Source organism: Filicampus tigris, chromosome 6 (genome assembly GCF_054856515.1).
Source record: "Filicampus tigris isolate MCC_2025a chromosome 6, RoL_Ftig_1.0, whole genome shotgun sequence".
Taxonomy (NCBI): domain Eukaryota; kingdom Metazoa; phylum Chordata; class Actinopteri; order Syngnathiformes; family Syngnathidae; genus Filicampus; species Filicampus tigris.
This window is the reverse complement of record NC_141222.1, coordinates 2147014-2165284: the sequence shown is the minus strand read 5'-3', so window position 1 is coordinate 2165284 and position 18271 is coordinate 2147014. Positions and strand designations below refer to the sequence as shown.

Here is an 18271-nt window from a genome sequence, read left to right as displayed (position 1 = left end):
TTTCAATTATATTCATATTCAATGTGCTGCAGGTTCGATTTACTGGCCAATGGTGGAGCATCCCTGACATTAAGTTTTGAACGTGCTCCGTTCTTGACCCAGTACCGAACCGTGTGGGTTCCTTGGAATGTATTCTATGTGATGGACACACTGGCCATGAAGAAGGTGAGCTGTGTCCGTGTTCATTACTGGCTCAGGCACAGATGCTTGCCAAGTACAAAATAAGCTTTACAACTATTCTTTCTATTCACACTGTACACTGCTTTTTGTCTATAATGCAAACAATACAACGGACAGCCTAATAGAAAAAGTTGCCCAATAAAATGGCACATGCAAAAACCATGACAGCAAGACAATTGCATTAACTGTATTATTGTTCTTAACCTGATAGGACAGCATTTGTGTTGCGTTAAGATGTGACAGAGAAGGCTGGGGATGAGCATTACAGTAGATTTTGGGGGGATCACTGTACTTCAAATGGGAACATTTGGATTTGAAATTCTGAGATGAATCTCATGTAACTTTGCTGACACACCTCATACTGTCTACACCTTGTCATTATCATGTCATTTTTGCATCGTCAGTGAAGTGACAATTGGTAATGGAAAAATCTGACTGACAACTTCTGTTTCAGGAGGAGAATGACATTCCCAGCTGTGACCTGAGTGGTTTTGTCAGACCCAGTCCTGTCATTGTCGCATCCCCGCTATCAATGTTCTACAGAAGTTCACCTGAGGATAGCCCCATCATACCAGAAACTCAGGTCAGAAATATTAAATAGGGGGCTAGGCTAGATGGACATGTGGGGCAAGAATATGGTGTTGGGTTTGCTCTGTGCACAAATCTGGCATTTTAAAGTGATCAAATTTAAAACTTAATGAAGAGCAACAAATTAGCTTCATCCATCATGCTTGCATGCCCAACAGTGCATAAACATGATGACATTTATTGTTTTTTCAGCATATGGTGTTGACTTATCAATGAATATTCAAAAAGGAAAAAACAGGCTCAGAGCAGCTCAAGGTTATGTTCTTATTGTGAAAAAGATTCACTGAAGACATCTGTCATCTGTGTTGTTTTTTATAAGCGTTATTACTGATTTCCTTCTCTTTAGAGGGACTAAGATGATTTCTACATGCATTTTCACTGGCATTCAACAAAAACTATTCAGAGCAGCTTTTTTTTGTTTTTTTTTAGCAAATTATCACTTCTCACACAAAGACAATCTAGTAATGATGGAACATTGTGTTTTACCTTGCGTTTGACTAGATGAGCATTGCATTGCTCCCATGTAATATGAATTCATAAATGTAAATACAAACATTTCGATTGTAATACTCCATTAAATAGGAAGGTTTCTGCATTAAATAGAATTCATTTTCCCTGTCTAGATTAAGTTGGTGGAAAAACTCTCCTTAATTGATCTGTTAAATGTAACGAGCTTGGTTCCGGAGTGGTAGGCACACACACAAACACGCACACACGGTTACACCAGCTGAAGATTTATGGCTTTCAAGTGGTTGATCTTATTGGAAAGTATTCATATACACTAACACATACATACATGGACAGAGACCACCTTTCTAGTTTGTTTTTCATCTCTTGCTGCCTGCATCACACCTGATTCAAATGATCACGATTGTTATCAGGCTTGTGCAAAGCTTGCTGATGAGTGGATCATTTAAATTACCGTGTTTTCCGGACTACAAGTCGCTCCGGAGTACAAGCCGCACCAGCCGTAAAATGCATAATCAAGAGGAAAAAGACATATATAAATCGCACTGGATTATAAATCGCATTTTTGGAGGAAATTAGCGCTTAGTACACATAATTTCCACCGAGCTACAATGCTTCATGTAGCATACAAGAAAGTTACAGAAAGATAACTTTAAACTCACCAAAACAATTGTAGATCGCTTAAATAAGTCTTTTATTCATCCCCGACCATGTAGAATGTTTCCAAGTGTCCAAGAGTATTTATGTATTCGGTCGTAATTATGTCTTCCTCTCCTCTCTGCTGAGTGTGCTCCTCCTTACGTGTGTGGCTGCATGATGCAATACCCCAGCCAGAGGCAGGCAACTGCCTGTTTGTGGTTCGTTCTTATTCAACCATCGTCTGTAAGTAACTTAGGCAATTGTGTGTACCGGCAATGACCATGAAACATATATATAGGAGCTGAATTGTGGCTGATTGTACTGTGTTGTTGACTGAACATACTAATCGCTATCGCTAATGCTAATTGCGGTTGCTAATCGTTAGCATGTCTGCCTGTTTGTGGTTTATTCTTGTTCAACCATCGTCTGAAATTAACTTAGACAATTGTGTGTAATGACATTTATATACGAGCTGAATTTTGGATGATTGTAAGTTGTTGACTCAACATACTAATCACTATCGCTAATGCTAATCGTGATCGCTAATCGTTACCATAGGCTCATCTTGTTCATGTCTATGAAAATACATGTGTATGTAATGCATAGATTGATAGTATTTTCTGTTTCTTGTGCAGTTTCACATTACAAACAGGCAACTTCGCTGCTCACCTGGAGTCAGTGGAGTTTAGCTGTTTAGATAAGCTGGCTTCCTCGACTAGCAAGGCCTGTTTGTTTAACAAAACATTAGACTTTAACCGCTTAAATTATTCATGCATTTTAATAGCTTTTAGGATGTACCTTATGTTTCTTTATGTTGGTTACAATAACATGTGAAATGATATAGAAGTAATTGTCATGGCTTGTTAGTGCTGACTTGTATTTATGATGTTTTGTCTCCCTCTGCAGGCGCTTTAGCGCCAAAGCGCCCGCAGAGGGAGGCAAAACATAAGTCACAAGTCAGCACTAACAATCCATGACAGTAATGTGTTAATAATTTCACACATAAGTCGCTCCAGAGTATAAGTCGCACCCCCGGCCAAACTATAAAAAAAAGTTCAACTTATAGTCTGGAAAATACAGTAGGTGTTTTGCAGGTAGGGAGATATGGGAAAACAGGCTAGAAAGGGGCTCTTGAGGACCGGACTTGAGCACCCCTCATTTAGCGTCCATGTTTTTGGAATGTTGGAGATAGCCTAGGTACCCAGACAAAACCATGCAAGCAAGCACAGGAAAAACATGCAAAGGCCATCTAAAGCTCTATAATCATTTGTATTTGACATGCATGGGCTTATATCAGTGCCTGTGTGAAGTTGGAGCAGAATGAACTTGAAATGAAATGGAAAAATGTATGAAAAGATTGTTGATCAAAAGCACATGGAAACCTGCTGCTTAGCTTTGGTGGACCTAGATCAATTAGAGGAGAAGAGGATGATGAAAAGGCCTGTCTAGAACGGGATGTAATGGATCGGCAATACACACCAAATGTGTGGCAAATGAAAAGGCAGTAGTGCAGTAGAAACAGATGTAATCAAAATAGATCAAGGAAGGGCAACTTTGATGATGGTGAGGTCCACACATGTTTTAGCTATACACCAATGGCCAGATTGTGAGCATGTAGGGGTGCAGTGAAGGATTGAAAACAACTTTCACTTAGGCCCTTCAACTCAAATGCCACAACATAACATTCTACTTGAATGATGTAATGATAACCATAATCAATGACAGTAAAGATCATAAAAAAAATATTAGAGGTGTCCCGATCCGATATTTGTATCGGATATCGGGTCAATATCAGCCCCCCCAAAAAAACAATATCGGATTGTATCGGTCTACATCCAAAACCTCCGATATTAGCAAAGCAGTCCATTCCAGAATGCACTCCCGGTCTTGTATCCATCAGAGTTTGAATCTAGCATGCCAAGCCCACATGATCAAAACAACCACTCCTCCTGTGAAGGAGCTAAAGAAGATGATTTCACAATGTGGCCATTGAAAATAATTATAGGTTGTACATTACAACCAGCCAAAGTCGAGAGCTGAAGTCTTCTTGACGCTAAAAAAACATATATGCATTTTTTTAATAAATATTGAAGCTTAATTAAAAAAAAAAAAAAAATCATGAGCGCGTGTATTGAGAGCGCTTGAATGAGAGCTGTAGCCGAGGCTCCCTCGGCGGTACCATGATGATGGTGGGTCCACCTCGGGGGTGGAGGCTTCAGGCAGCCGGGCCGCTGGAGGGGTCAGAAGCAGGAGACTGAGGACAACCGAGCTGTGCCTTTTCCTTCTTAACTGTATAGGAAGTCCTCGATTTACAAACGAGTTCCGTTCCTACACTGGCGATGTAACCCACATTTCTGCGTTAAGTCGGATTTTATCGTTAAAGTTCAAATTTATGTCAAAATACTTTATATAAAAAACTAAAATACATTAAAATAAAAATGCTGTACTAACTATTACTGCTGAGGGATAGAGAGAGAAGGATACTCCCGGCACACAAGCACTATGGCACTAGCTAAGCAGAAACACAATGGTGCTGGGGACAAAATGGCGGAAGAGGCACGGGCGTCGTAAAGTCGAAACGCCGTAGGTCGAGTACGTCATAACCCGAGGACTTCCTGTACTTATACTTTCGCTGCTGGATATTATAATTGTGTGGCCTTAATCGTTATTGGATTACCGGTACAATACAAATTGACGAGTTGAAGAGCACTTTCCCGGAGAAGATAGTGTGAAGATTGCTGCCGGGTCTGGCAGACTATTTTAAGTGGCAGAGGTCATATAAACAAAAGCGAGACTACGGAGCTATGATATCTACGCAAGTCTCTGCTGTCGAGCTTCTATGGGTGATTTGGAACAAGAATTAGTTATGTTCGATATTGTGAAATTGTATTCATCAGTTAAACCTGGCTACCTGCTCAGATTCTCCATGCTTCAATGCAACTGTGCTTGAGGCTAACCGCAGCACAAAGTGAACTTTGCATTGTCAGCTTATGATGTCCAGTATTGCGCAGACTACAACAAACGATGACTGTATTGCGCGCTTATGACCCTGGCGAGGTTAAGTGCTTCAGAAAATGGATGGATGGATCGCAAAGACTGAGTCATTCCAGTCATCAAGTCATCAAAGGGACACTTGGGTGATCTTAACATTGGCACTTATATAATAGGTTTGCATGTAAAAATGACATTAGTACAGTAAGTATTCCCACCAACGAACCTCTGTCAAACGGAAATTCCCTCACCCGGAAAAACAACGTATGCATTAAATTTTCTACTCCTATATTGCATTAACGATCGATTCCTGACAACGGAAGTTCCGGTATCCGGAACCTGGAACCAATACCGAAGCCCGCAGTCGCGCAAACTCAAGCAGTTCCCACTCGATACTATGGAAAAACTTTGACCGCTCCGCCATCATCGGATCCAGAATGGCGACATGTAAGTTAATTCTTTGGCATGCGTTTTGCTGAAATTGCAAAAGATTTATAATGTATTAATTTACATTTTCGTCTGTAGCTCATGGCGTCCAAACGAAGAAGAACGGTAATGACCGTGGAAGAAAGAGTGCAAAGCATTAAGCGAAGCTGGACACAAAGTAAAAAACATCCAGGAGACACTTGGAGTCGGAAAAACTCAAATCTACGAGACTTTTAAAAACAAGGAATCGATTCTGGCTTAGTACGATTCCAGCAGTTTGCCTGCTCAAAGGAAATTGCTTGCAGCTCGACGGACGAAGTACAGTGGCGTAAATATATGAACATGTCCTTTTGTATGCACAAGAATCACCAGACATCAGTGATGATCAAAGGGACAGTTACTTGCAATTAGCAACAAAATTGTATGATACGCAGACAAACATTTTCATACAGAAAAGAATGAAGCCAACACAACAACTCAAAATAGACTATTTTTTTCCTAAGTCTGAGAAAAGTCAAAATTAAAATACAGTACAGTTTACTCTAGTTAAGTACAGTACTGTACTGCATTGGTGTTACAGTATTTTTTTCAACAGTATTTGGACCATTTTTGTTATACTGTACTGTATTTTTTCAGTTTTTGTTTAATACAATTTTTATTATTACTATATTACTTGTGTTGTTAACTTGTTACACATGTATTTTGTTAATATACAGTACTTGCACATTTATACAGGACATGTACCGTCGTCGTTTCCCACATAAGGAAATTCCGTTATAATGAAAGATTGGACAATGCAAATATGATTCCTTACTAGAGAATACTTACTGTACTAAAATGCCCCCCTCAAAAGACTGTAGTGATTTAAGGGTGTTTTTTGTGATTAGGTTTACGGCAAATTTCCTTACCCTTTTTGGGGCATGGTTTATGTTTTCGGTCTCAGCTGTCCACGTCACTGGAGGAAGCCAAGCGTGGTAATATTGCTCACTTTGTCAGTTCTGTTGTCTAAAACGGTGACCGATCGCTACCAAATGCACATTACTACTCTTGTCTACTTCAACCTGTGAAAGTGTAAAAGTGTTCTGCACAATAGTTTGGATTTATTGACATAAAAAGATATCTCACCATGTTCACCTCCACAAAATCAAAAATACCGTGGCGATTGCTCCTCCACTTTCACAAGCTGAAGCGGACAAGAGCATTAATGCGCACACGAACCCCTACTGGTTATACTTCGGACATTCAGCGACGCTAAACTCGTGTCAACTTCCCTCCCTGCCCAAAGGTAGGATAATGGGACGGCTAATAGCAACAACTAGCTTCAGGTCGTTAAAACAAAAGGTGTTAGCACAACAACATTAGCTCCTTACTCCGTGTCCAGCCTGCGCCGATCTTTAAGTCGCGGGGCTGCCTCCCAAGCAGTCACGTGCGTTGTCAGACAGAGAGCCGCCAGAGAGTTAAGCCCTCATCGAACAAGCGTCAAAGTTCAGCGAACAAAAAGGTCCAGCGAGGCTGACTCCACAACCGAGTGTGGCCGCATTGTGTGTACTTTTTCGGCTGTTTACGTTCCAATTTTTTTTTTTTTTTTAATTAATTATTTTCTTTTTTTTAAGCAAAGAAGCATTGTGCACTGGATCCAGCCTATGTAGCTCTGCTCACTTCCAGAGTTCCCCATTCTCATATAAATCAGCAGAGAGGTTAATCCTTTTGATATGTTGAAGTGGGCATTATTAGAGATGTCCACATACATTTTGGTGCCAATTGATTGCCGTTTGTGGACATTATAAGCAATGAAAGTACAATGATTTCCAATGGAGAGTTTGGAATCGGTTACTCCCGTGACTCTGGCCGAACCGGGATAGGGGGTGCGGCCATTCTCCTCATTAACAAGGGGCGTCATTCATGGAGTCACTTTTTACTCCCAAATGTATTGATAAAATAGAAAATGACAACTCTTTTCATTTTTCTGATCAAAAAATATATAAAATGAACTTGTTAGTGAAAACATGGCCATCCTGGCCCCACCGTCCCTTTAATACTGGTTGGAACAGCCATGGCTCGTTGGAAGTGCAGGTATGGTGAGCGATATTTTTCATCTTACATTTGGGGCCTTGAGAATGCCGTCACATGAAAATGACCATTCACACTCAAATAGAGTCCTGCATTTATTTTAAAATACGTGTGCGCAGGTATGTGCAATATGCATTATTGTAAGGTCATTGTTAAGTAATAAGTAAATAATAATAAAGTAAATAATTCTGAGTGATTTATTCTTTGAAGCATTAATATTACATATACAGGAAGTCCTCAAATTAGGACGTATGCGACCTATGACGTTTCTACTTTACGACGCCCGTGCCTCCTCCATTTTGTCCCCAGCACCATAGTGACTACGTTTACATGAAGTCAATATTCGTGTTAAAGTCAAAATTACGATTTCTGAAACATTCTGACAAACAAACATCCGCACTCACAATCACATTTACGGGCAATTTAGAGTGTCCAATCAACTTACCATGCATGTTTTTGGAATAAGATAATGTGGGAGGAAACCGGGGGAAACCGGCTTGGAACATATTAGGGCATTTACATGGAAAACACGTCTCTACGTACAAAATGTTCTACTTAAGAAATTTCTTCCAGAACCAATTAATATTGTAAGTAGAGGTACCACTGTAGATAGATGGATGGATGGATGGATGGATAGATAGATAGATAGATAGATAGATAGATAGATAGATGGATGGATGGATGGATGGATGGATGGATGGATGGATGGATGGATGGATGGATGGATGGATGGATGGATGGATGGATGGATGGATGGATGGATGGATGGATGGATGGATGGATAGATAGATAGATAGATAGATAGATAGATAGATAGATAGAATACTGTATATCCAGTCATCTGTCATCTGAACCGCTCATCCTCACAAGGGTTGCGGGCGTGCTGGAGTCTAGCTGCTTGCCAGCCAATCGCAGGGTATAGATCTATGCTTTGCTTTGTCTCGCGCCGCGAAAATTCATTGCATATGAAATTCTGCATCCTCGATCATCCAATCACAAATAATTGACATGATAGAATATAATAGAAGCCCGAAAATAGTCCGAAAATACTATGTGCAGTGTATATGTTATTTATTGAATTGTAGTGTCTCTTTAATTAAGCAGCAAACTGTTAATGTCAGTGTAGTCATGTCAAACGAGCCATCCACACATGCGGTCGCAAGGTGGAAAATTCCACCTTCACATACAATACATTCACCCCATCACAAATGCCAGAAGCAGGCGCTTCTACTCTGAAGAAGCGCTGCCTTCTCTAAATAGAAAGTGCTCGCTGGTGATAGTGTGAGCAAGACAATCAAAAGATGATAAAATTGACCATAATAAATGTGTAGCGAATTAATCTTTTAAATGACAATGTGACACAGTTCAAATGATGAAAAGCACCATAATCCTACTGCATTGTTGTTAGCATGTCTCATTCTGGCTGATGTTTTTAATCTGGCAACGTACAGTATGTGTGACATCAGACAAATTCCCGAATTTCCCAGCGAGGCTCAAACAGTGACCCTCCATTTCAAAGCCTTTTCAGTTGTGCTGCTGCTGTTTACTGCATGTATTTTTTTAATTGTTCCTCACTTTCTCAGTGGCATTGTTAGATTGTTGCCCTGACTCTCCAACAGCTCTGATTTGTCCCACTTGTATTAAGATCCCTATTTGCTCCTTTTTACTCTGGCTGCCAACAAGAGGTGGCAAATCCAGGTCCCAAAAGACAAATCCCTGCCACAGTTTGGCTTTAGCCACAAGTGCTTCTGCTCAACCGGTAGGGAAACGAGATCATTTACCTGCCAGTTGAGTAGAGGCACCCGACCCAACTGCTTACACCCTTCAGGTTCAACACAAGGTCACGTTCAACTCATGCAGTTGGTGTTACTGTCAATAAAACCCACGCATGCAGTAAAAGAGTTAATTTAATGCTTAAACATATGCTAATACGCACATTCACACTAAACACATATCATTTTGCATAGCCTGCATCTTTTAGAGCATTGAGTAAAAAATGGAAGAAGTCACAAGTCGGTGTGCAATGAAAATGTAGCAAAACTAATGGATATGAAAGTCACTGTGAACATCAACAGGTCAACGAGGGTTTGGTATGCTGTGTGTGTCATGATCTAAATCAAAGCAGCCCCCCTGCTTGTCCTCCACCTGCAGGTGCACCTGATAAAATACAGTATGTATTTGAACATGCGTTCAAAGATGTAGCACAGGTGAGGACTCTCCCCTGCTGTTTAGGAGACATTACTTGAAAGGATGTTTCAAGTGCAGCCAGATTTCATTACCAAACAGATTTGACCGTGTTTTCAACCAAAAATTAACCAAACGTGGCTACCTCTCACTATTTTAAATCCATAGCAGATCATCAAGTATTATTCTTCTAGTCTTGAGTCAACTCCACTCATTGTCTGATTAGAATTGAGATCATCCATCCATCCATCCATCCATTCATTTTCTGTATTGTGTATCCTCATTCGAGTCCTGGGTGATCTTGAGCCTATCCCACCTGACTTTGGGCAAGAGGTGGGGTAGACCCTGGGCTGGTCGCTAGCTAATTGCAGCGTGCATAATGAGTGAAGGTATTTTAACTTCTTATACACAGCCATCATAATCAGACTCATGATAAGGTCATAGTTGAACTGTACAAACAAATGTACATGGGTCAATTTGACCGGCTCATTTGGTCAAAATGACCCAAGTTTTGGATCGGTCCATTTTTTACCCACAATTTAGAGTCCCTCCTATTCATGCATAGTGCTAATCTTGTTTCTTGTACTTTAATCGACAGGTTTTACAAGAAGAAACCACAATCCCTGGAAGTTATCTCAACCTGATCTACCTGAGTTCAAGAGCTGCAGGATATAAGCCAGTCCTCAAAGTCACCATGACACAGTCATCAATACCTTTTAACCTGATGAAGGTGATATATGAAATAAAATTAATGAAGCTATGTCATGTTATGTTAAAACATAAATGACCTATTCCTTTCTCTAGGTACATTTGATGGTGGCCGTGGTGGGGCGTCTCTTCCAAAAATGGTTCCCAGCTCAGCCAAATCTTTCTTACACCTTCATTTGGGACAAGACAGATGCTTATGGCCAACGTGTTTATGGACTATCAGAGGCAGTTGGTAAGTTTATTGATACACGTTTTAGTTTTTTGCTTCATCCTTAGAGTGCCTTGATCATGGAATTGGCAACTAGCCAACACCCACACTCTGAGTGGTCCCTTGATTACATGGAGATCCGCAGCTATTAATACAAAGCGGCCAATATATGTACAAATTTGTTTTTATGGCTATATTTAGCTGTTGCGTTTTTTAATCAGGTGTGTTTTATAGTCCATTAATTTTGGTAACAGTAACATTAAGGTGCGCTAAGAGCCTGCAAACACTACAGATGTCAACTCAATTTACAGGCACATATTCAACTATTAAGAAATCTTGTAACTTTGGACACTCCTAGCATTTTGTAGACAACTGTTTGTTTTATAAATTCCCACGTGTTGACATCGCTTTGGGTATTGGTGGTCAGGGTAGTGTCTCAATGTGTTGGCCTCATTAAGATAAATGCTCCACCATGTTTGTCACAGGCTGAAAAAGAAAACCAAAGAAAGCAAAAGTGTATGTGAGATATTATGAGTCAGGACCAAATGTGCAAAAATCAAATGTTTGTCATTATAATCAACATGTGTAAAAATGTGCCCCACCTATCTATCCACCCAGAGGCAGTTGAGTTAGGTGGTCAGATATGCGGGCTGAAAATGCTTTGTATATCTAGAAGACTTCTCTTGACTCTACCGCATATCATCAGGTCCAAATGGGTTCATATACACTGTACACACAGCTTTGTGCCCAAGAATCACATATGTATATTATTAAAATGAGTAGATCAAATAACCTATATTGGATTGAGGGATTGACTAGCTCAAAAATAATTTTTCATTTTTCAGTAACAAGCTCAATTTTTGTATTTTTCTATCAGGAAAATGATTTTCAATTTTACCAATTTGTTTTGAGGGAATCAAAACAAAACTAACAACCTTAAAAAAGCCCACAAGCAATGAGGAATATGGCCACGCCCCCCTCCCCTCCCTCCATGTCTTGATGGGAGTCACGCTAGGGACTGATCACAATTTGTCCATTCAAAGTCATTGTAAATACGCCTCTAATAATGTCAAAATAACGGGGACCAACCGGCCCCAAAATGCCTGTGGACACGTCAACCTCTGAAATCATCACAAAACGATTAGCCTTTCCATGGTGACTTAAAGGAGAATAAGGAAATGAGCAGCATGCGTGCCATTTCTGTCATGTCTTGTCTGTTTTCCTTTATTAAGTCACCAAGACAGGCAAACACAATGCGTTCTGAGAGGCATTTTGTGAGGTTAATTGTCTGTAGGTATTATATTTGAATCCATGAGCGTTAGTTGACGTATTTGAGGTATTTTTTTTTACCAAGGCCACTCAAGGAGTACGCCTGAACTAATCATCTGAAAATGACATGTCCAACACGGCCACACTTGGCTGTTGCGAGAGCTTTCGTGCTCTGAATTTTTCAAAGTCTGTCCATCCATCCATCCATTCATTTTCCGCACTGCCTATCATCATTAAGGTCATGCGCGGGCCTGCTGGATTTTTCAGTCGAACTTTGAAATATTACCAAGGCACGGCAACCGAGGACAATAGGAAGCTGATTTTGTTCTACTAACCTCATCTGTTTAGCGGCCGAAAGCTAATTGCTTCCTTGAGCAATGCTGTTGTTTTTAACACCACCACAGCGGCTACTGTTAGGAGTGGGGGGCAAAATCCATGCTTGGCTGCCGACAAGAGTAGTAATGTGCATTTGAATTTCGGTGGCAATTGGTCACCGTGTCAAACATAACGTGACAAACCAATCAATATTACAATGCTTGCCTCCCGGCTGTGACGTGAACTGAGACGATAAAAAGCCGAGCTCCAAAAGGGGGCGTGCCAATTTGTCATAAATCTCATCCCAAAAAAGCCCTTGAATCACGACAGATGGTTTTAGGGGGGTGAATTTTAGTTTAGTTTAGTTTAAGTTTAGCTGATGTAATTTTTACATGAAGGCCTATTATATAAGTGTCAATGTTCAGCCCGACCAAGTGCCACTTAAAAATATATATTTGGTGGGAAAATTGCTTAAAATATGGTGGAAAATATTACGCACCTCTGTCATTGCTCTAAAAATTTTTGACTACCTCTGCAACTATCACCTTTAGCACAAAAGCTAAGGTTACGATTGGGGATTGTTTGCACTACTTGTACAGTTTTATTTTCTGCACACAAGGTTCATGATATACAGTGACAATATGCAGTATAGCAGCACACAGCCAGGGAAATGGCTGTAACATTATGGGCCTTTTAACCTTCAGACAACTTTATGAGTCTAGCAAAAAAAAAAAAAATATGCTGCTGCCATGCCCTCCAGCAAGTTAGCACATTCAATTGCGTGGCTTATTTCATTTAACATAAACAGCACATATGACTTTCTTGTAATTCCTGTCAAATTTATGCTCACACGTGAAAACACATACTGTAAAATCCCTTGAATAACAAAGTTTTTGGGTAAATTGGTTTATGTTTTTAAATAATTAACATTTTATACTTAAATTGAAGCTTTGCATACTGAAACACAATTTTCCTCTCTAGAAACACACATCCTCACAAGGGGTCGCGGGCATGCTGGAGCCTATCCCAGCTGTCTTCGTGCAGTAGGCGGGGGACACCCTGAATTGGTTGCCAGCCAATCGCAGGGCACACAGAGACAAACACCCGCACTCACAATCACACCTAGGGGCAATTTAGAGTGTCCAATCAACCTACCAAGCATGTTTTTGGAATGTGGGAGGAAACCGGAGTACCCGGAGAAAATCCACGCAGGCAGAGGGAGAACATGCAAACTCCACACAGGTAGGCCGGAGCCGGGATCAAACCCATGACCTCTGAATTGTGAGGCGGACGTGCTATCTAGTCGACCACCGTGCCGCCTGACATTAATCATACATAAGGGAAAAGAACAACGTTTTTGACCTGAATTTCAAGGCATTTACACTTAATCGATATGTTTTGAATCTTTATTCATTTCATATTATTCTCCCTGATAATAAAGGATAGCAGCAAATCGGGGGGCTATATTGCTGTCTATCGGTATGTCTGTAGGTATCTACTAATGCAGAAAGATTACACATCAGTTTAAGATGTTGATGTTTTTTTCTGACCATATTCACTAATTATAGTTGCATTTACTGCATTTATATGCAAGTCACACAAAAACAGGGCTATTAATTTTTCCTATTGAGAATACATAATGCATTTTAATTACTATTATGAGTAAATGAGTATAAAACTCTAAAATCATTCAGCATTACAAAGATGGATATTATATAGTGTTAAGAGACATCTTAATTACGATACTGATGTATTTGATGTAGGATTACAACATTATTTTGTTTTAAATATTTACTTAAATTAGCAATTAATCTCCAAATAATTAAATAGTTACTTTGCTAATGTGAAAAAAAAAATTCCATCCTTTCCTCTTTTTGAATAGCTCACTTCATTTAAATCTAAAATGTTGCAGCTGTCTTTTCACACGATAGAAATTGCAGGATAAGTAGCTGGCAGCTTCATGAAAGTTCAGTATTGCATGTGTGTATGTGATTGTATATGACAGTTTGCACATTGACTTGGCAGGTGTCCCACCCTGACATTACATTACAGTATTGTAGCAACAGCAGACAACTCTGAGAAAAAGTCTCATCAAACTCTGTTTGTGTTTGTGCGTATGCGTGTGTGTGTGTGTGTGTGCGTGTATAAGTGTGTGCAAGATATGTGTGTGCGGGAAGGCGCAGGAGTCAGTAGATGCTATAAAAACAGATAGATAAAGGTTAACACCGTTTTTCTCAGTGTTTTTAAACCATTGATGTTTGCTTTCCTTTCAATCACAGGATCACACTTTTTATTTGGTGGGAGCACAGCTCCATGAAACAACTGAATAACTCACCCTGAACTTGGTTTGTCTCTTAGTGTCAGTGGGGTTTGAATATGAGTCTTGCCTGGACCTGATCCTGTGGGAGAAGAGAACAGCCGTCTTGCAAGGCTACGAGATGGATGCTTCCAACATTGGGGGATGGACTCTGGATAAACATCACATTCTGGATGTACAAAACGGTAGGAAGCTTGATTGGAATCAACACTAGACATAAATCACATCACAAGAATCAAATTCATCTGGTGTACATTCGACACGTACATTTATTCACATACTTTTAGGGTAGCAGTGATTTAATCTGTTGGTACTTTATTTGGGATTGGAGGGCCAGGGTTACAAACCCTGCTGTGGATGAAAATAATGTATGCAGTATGTGGAAAATACAACCACTTGAGGAGAGATTATAGTCATGGTGAGCAAGAGCAAGGCACCAGAAAGCTTTCAAAATCATCTCTCTGATGTCACTCTGACATCACTCATTTGCACACTTACCTGCCTGTATGTGTGCTCTATTTCTGTCTGTGGTGTGATGCATGTAAAATAAATACATGTGCAGCTAAACACAATTATGTGTCAGGATCAAAAGAATTGTCAATTAATTTAAAAAAGATTATTTTCTTTTTTAAATTCGTCACTGCTGCAAAGCTGTTTTTTTAGCGCTACTTTGTATTTCAGTGGCAACAAGTTGTCGTGACAATCACTTAAATTACTTTCCAGTCAGAAAAAAAAACGTAAATGTCATTAACTGTTTAATCTAGCATGCAAGAATAAGAGGATGAATTTAATTGCAGTTTAAAAGAATTTTAATCCTAGCAGTTGTCAAACTGATTGTTTTTGCACAGGCTTTATTCAACGGAGCGTAGGAGCGATATTAAAAAAAGTGTGTGTGCGTGTGTGTGTGTGTGTGTGGGGGGAGGGGTGAGTGAGAGAGAGAGACTGAGAGACAGAGAGTAATTTGTTCCCTCTTGGATTATTTCCATCTGTCCTGTGGTATTTCTCATGTTTCAGACCTTTACCTGCCTTTCTTTCTTGCCCCTCTTGATATCTTCGTTCGCTTGATCGTGTCTGTTCTTTATTTTTTAGTTTTTGGTGCTCATCTGTTATCCTAATTTCTTAGATTTGTCGTAGTTACTGTAACATCTTATATGCAGATTTTTATACAAAAATAAATACATACTTTAATCATCTGTTTATTGTCTATTAAACTGCTTCCATACAAACGGCAAACCATGTGCCACTTGTCACATTGTGCAGTCTGGTTCTTTAAAATTCTTTCAAAATAGATTAATACTTTTTTTTTTTTTTTCCTTTTTCATTATTTTTTTTTCTATTTATAATAATTGAAAGTTTAGTTAGTTCTAAGGAGACAAAGTGTCGAGGTGATTTGAAAAAAAAAAGGTAAATAAGAAACGAGCGCATCAGACTCTGATAATGGCGTCTATTGTAGTTTGTCCGATTGATGGTGCCGTAGCGTGACATCATTTGTCACCGGCAGATGATTTGCATTTTGATTGCGAACAGCCAATCAGAATCACTACGTTTTACCTATGGCAATTGATGGCACTAAGTTCTACAAATCATATCTAAAACGCACAATGGCTTACTTTTTTGCAGTTTATTCGCTTCGTTTTTCTTAGGTTTGTTCCTGCTTGTATTTTGTGTCTATGATTTGCATTTTATTTTATGAAACCGTGACAGTGATTATTGTCACAAACAATAACTTCTCAACCCTTTTAATTGTTGTCAATGGTGTAAAGACAAATGAATTACTTGGCAGAGAGTTTACCCGCGCACTTACGTTGCTGCGTGAGGCTCCAAGTGCGACAAGAACTTTTTATTTGAGCATTGCTGGAAGTTATAGCTTACAATTAAATGATGTTATGGACTGCCCTACTTGCTAAATGATGTCAACGTGTATTATGGTCCTGAATTTTGTAATGCGTTACCAGTCTCAGTAACTGTAATAATATTACAAAAAAAATTGGAGTAACAAGTTACATTACGTCGTTACTGCCTAAATGTAACATATTACTGTACTGCGTTACTTTTGTAACGCGTTACACCCAACACTGAATATAACAGAGGAAAACTACTTGCTTCTGCTTATTAATTTAGGTGCAATCTCGCGGGGGAAGCACACTTAACAGCTGATGACATATAAAAATGTTGTTCAAACAGTTAAGACCTCGGCATAATCTCATGGGGGTACACTGAAAACAATGATGGTTGAATTTACTCAATTATATTTCGTTAGAGTGGTTGCACAAAATGAAATCATCTAGAGCCATATACATTTTTTAAGTAGAGTCTACTTAATTATCTGATTCAGATGATTATATTTCGTGCAACCACGTTGAAGAAATAAAATTGAGTTAATTAAGTGTAGATGATGGGCTGCCACGTGAAACGGTACCGCTCAAAAGGTTAATTTTCTGGAAATGCTAAAACATCACTGCGCGGTCTGATCTCCAGACGAATATTAAATTCTCTGCGTAGTAATGCTGCACCTTCATCCACGTACGGGATCATTATCAAAAGGACATGTCCCGTTTGTCTCCACTGTGCCTAAATATAGCCCCTATAGCTTATAGCCCCTTTCAGACGAACCAGCCGCTAAACTTTGAGTTCCTGGTAGCAGGCGCTCCTTGTAGTAAGGACTTGTGTGTGGCCCACTAGTCAATCAATCAATCAATCACATTTTATTTATATATTATTTATATAGTACTTTTCATAGCTAAAAATGCAACTCAAAGTGCTGTAAAACATCCAAAACACAACATAAAAAGAAGACCCGTTGTCGCCCTCCCTCCCAACAAACCCAAAGACATATATCATCTACATACATCAGCACTCACACACACACCCACACACACACACAAAGCACACAACCTGAGAAGCTGTGTTAGAAAAACATGACAAGACGCAGAGAAACCATATGAGGAAAGGCTACCCAAGGGGAGTTCATCCACGCTGAGGGGAATGACAGCCCACGGCCACAGGGGTGTCACCGGTCACCCGGACCCAAGAAGCCCCTGCGTTGACGGCCCCCGCGGGAAGGGCAGCCACCCCCCAACGCGGAGGCCCCCCCATGAGGAAACACTGGAGCTAAAAGCTAACAACAACAGAGAACAACAAAGAAACAGAAGTTTTGAAGTTTGCGTTCACACAGCGCGACAGTGGGCAAGATGGTTTATTCAAATTGGACTGATAACGACAGTCAGTAGGGGAGGGGAGTAATTATGAAGTCCTAGCTATTATGAAGTTCTTAAGGGGCGGGCACGGTGGTCGACTGGTTAGCACGTCCACCTCACAGTTCAGAGGTCGTGGGTTCAATCCCGGCCACGGCCTCCCTGTGTGGAGTTTGCATGTTCTCCCCGGGTACTCCGGTTTCCTCCCACATTCCAAAAACATGCTTGGTAGGTTAATTGGACACTCTAAATTGCCCCTAGGTGTGATTGTGAGTGTGGATGTTTGTTTGTCTCTGTGTGCCCTGCGATTGGCTGGCAACCAATTCAGGGGGTCCCCCGCCTACTGCCCGAAGACAGCTGGGATAGGCTCCAGCACGCCTGCAACCCTTGTGAGGATAAGCGGTATGGATAATGAATGAATGAATAAATTATTGGTTCTCGCCAAGTCCTTGTTTTGCACTCTACTCTCCCAAATCATCTCTCGCTCCAGTCTGCCGCTCTCCTCCAAACTGCGGAGCTTGTGCCTTTTGGCCTCCTCGTGGACGTGGAGCCTGCGCATGGCCATTTTCCTCCATGAACATGGCTTCTTTCTTCCATTCATTCTAAGGCATCCATGAAGAGGTTCTCCCTGTCCCTCTTCCGCTTACCTTTAGGCATATGAATGCACAATGAGCAACAGCAAATCACTAGCAACAACTGCTAAATAATACACAA

The 18271-nt window shown here is 40.2% G+C and overlaps 1 protein-coding gene across 7 annotated transcripts in view; it reads left to right on the top strand.

Annotated features, from left to right (window-relative positions):
* Positions 1-18271, top strand: part of tenm3 (teneurin transmembrane protein 3) — a 390360-nt gene that overhangs the window by 279957 nt on the left and 92132 nt on the right. For all 7 annotated transcript variants that reach the window (XM_086034264.1, XM_086034268.1, XM_086034265.1 and 4 more), the window contains 5 exons: positions 33-165; positions 635-763; positions 10145-10276; positions 10351-10486; positions 14405-14548. In XM_086034264.1, coding sequence (XP_085890390.1) covers positions 33-165; positions 635-763; positions 10145-10276; positions 10351-10486; positions 14405-14548 — 674 coding nt within the window. The remainder of the gene's footprint in view (positions 1-32; positions 166-634; positions 764-10144; positions 10277-10350; positions 10487-14404; positions 14549-18271) is intronic.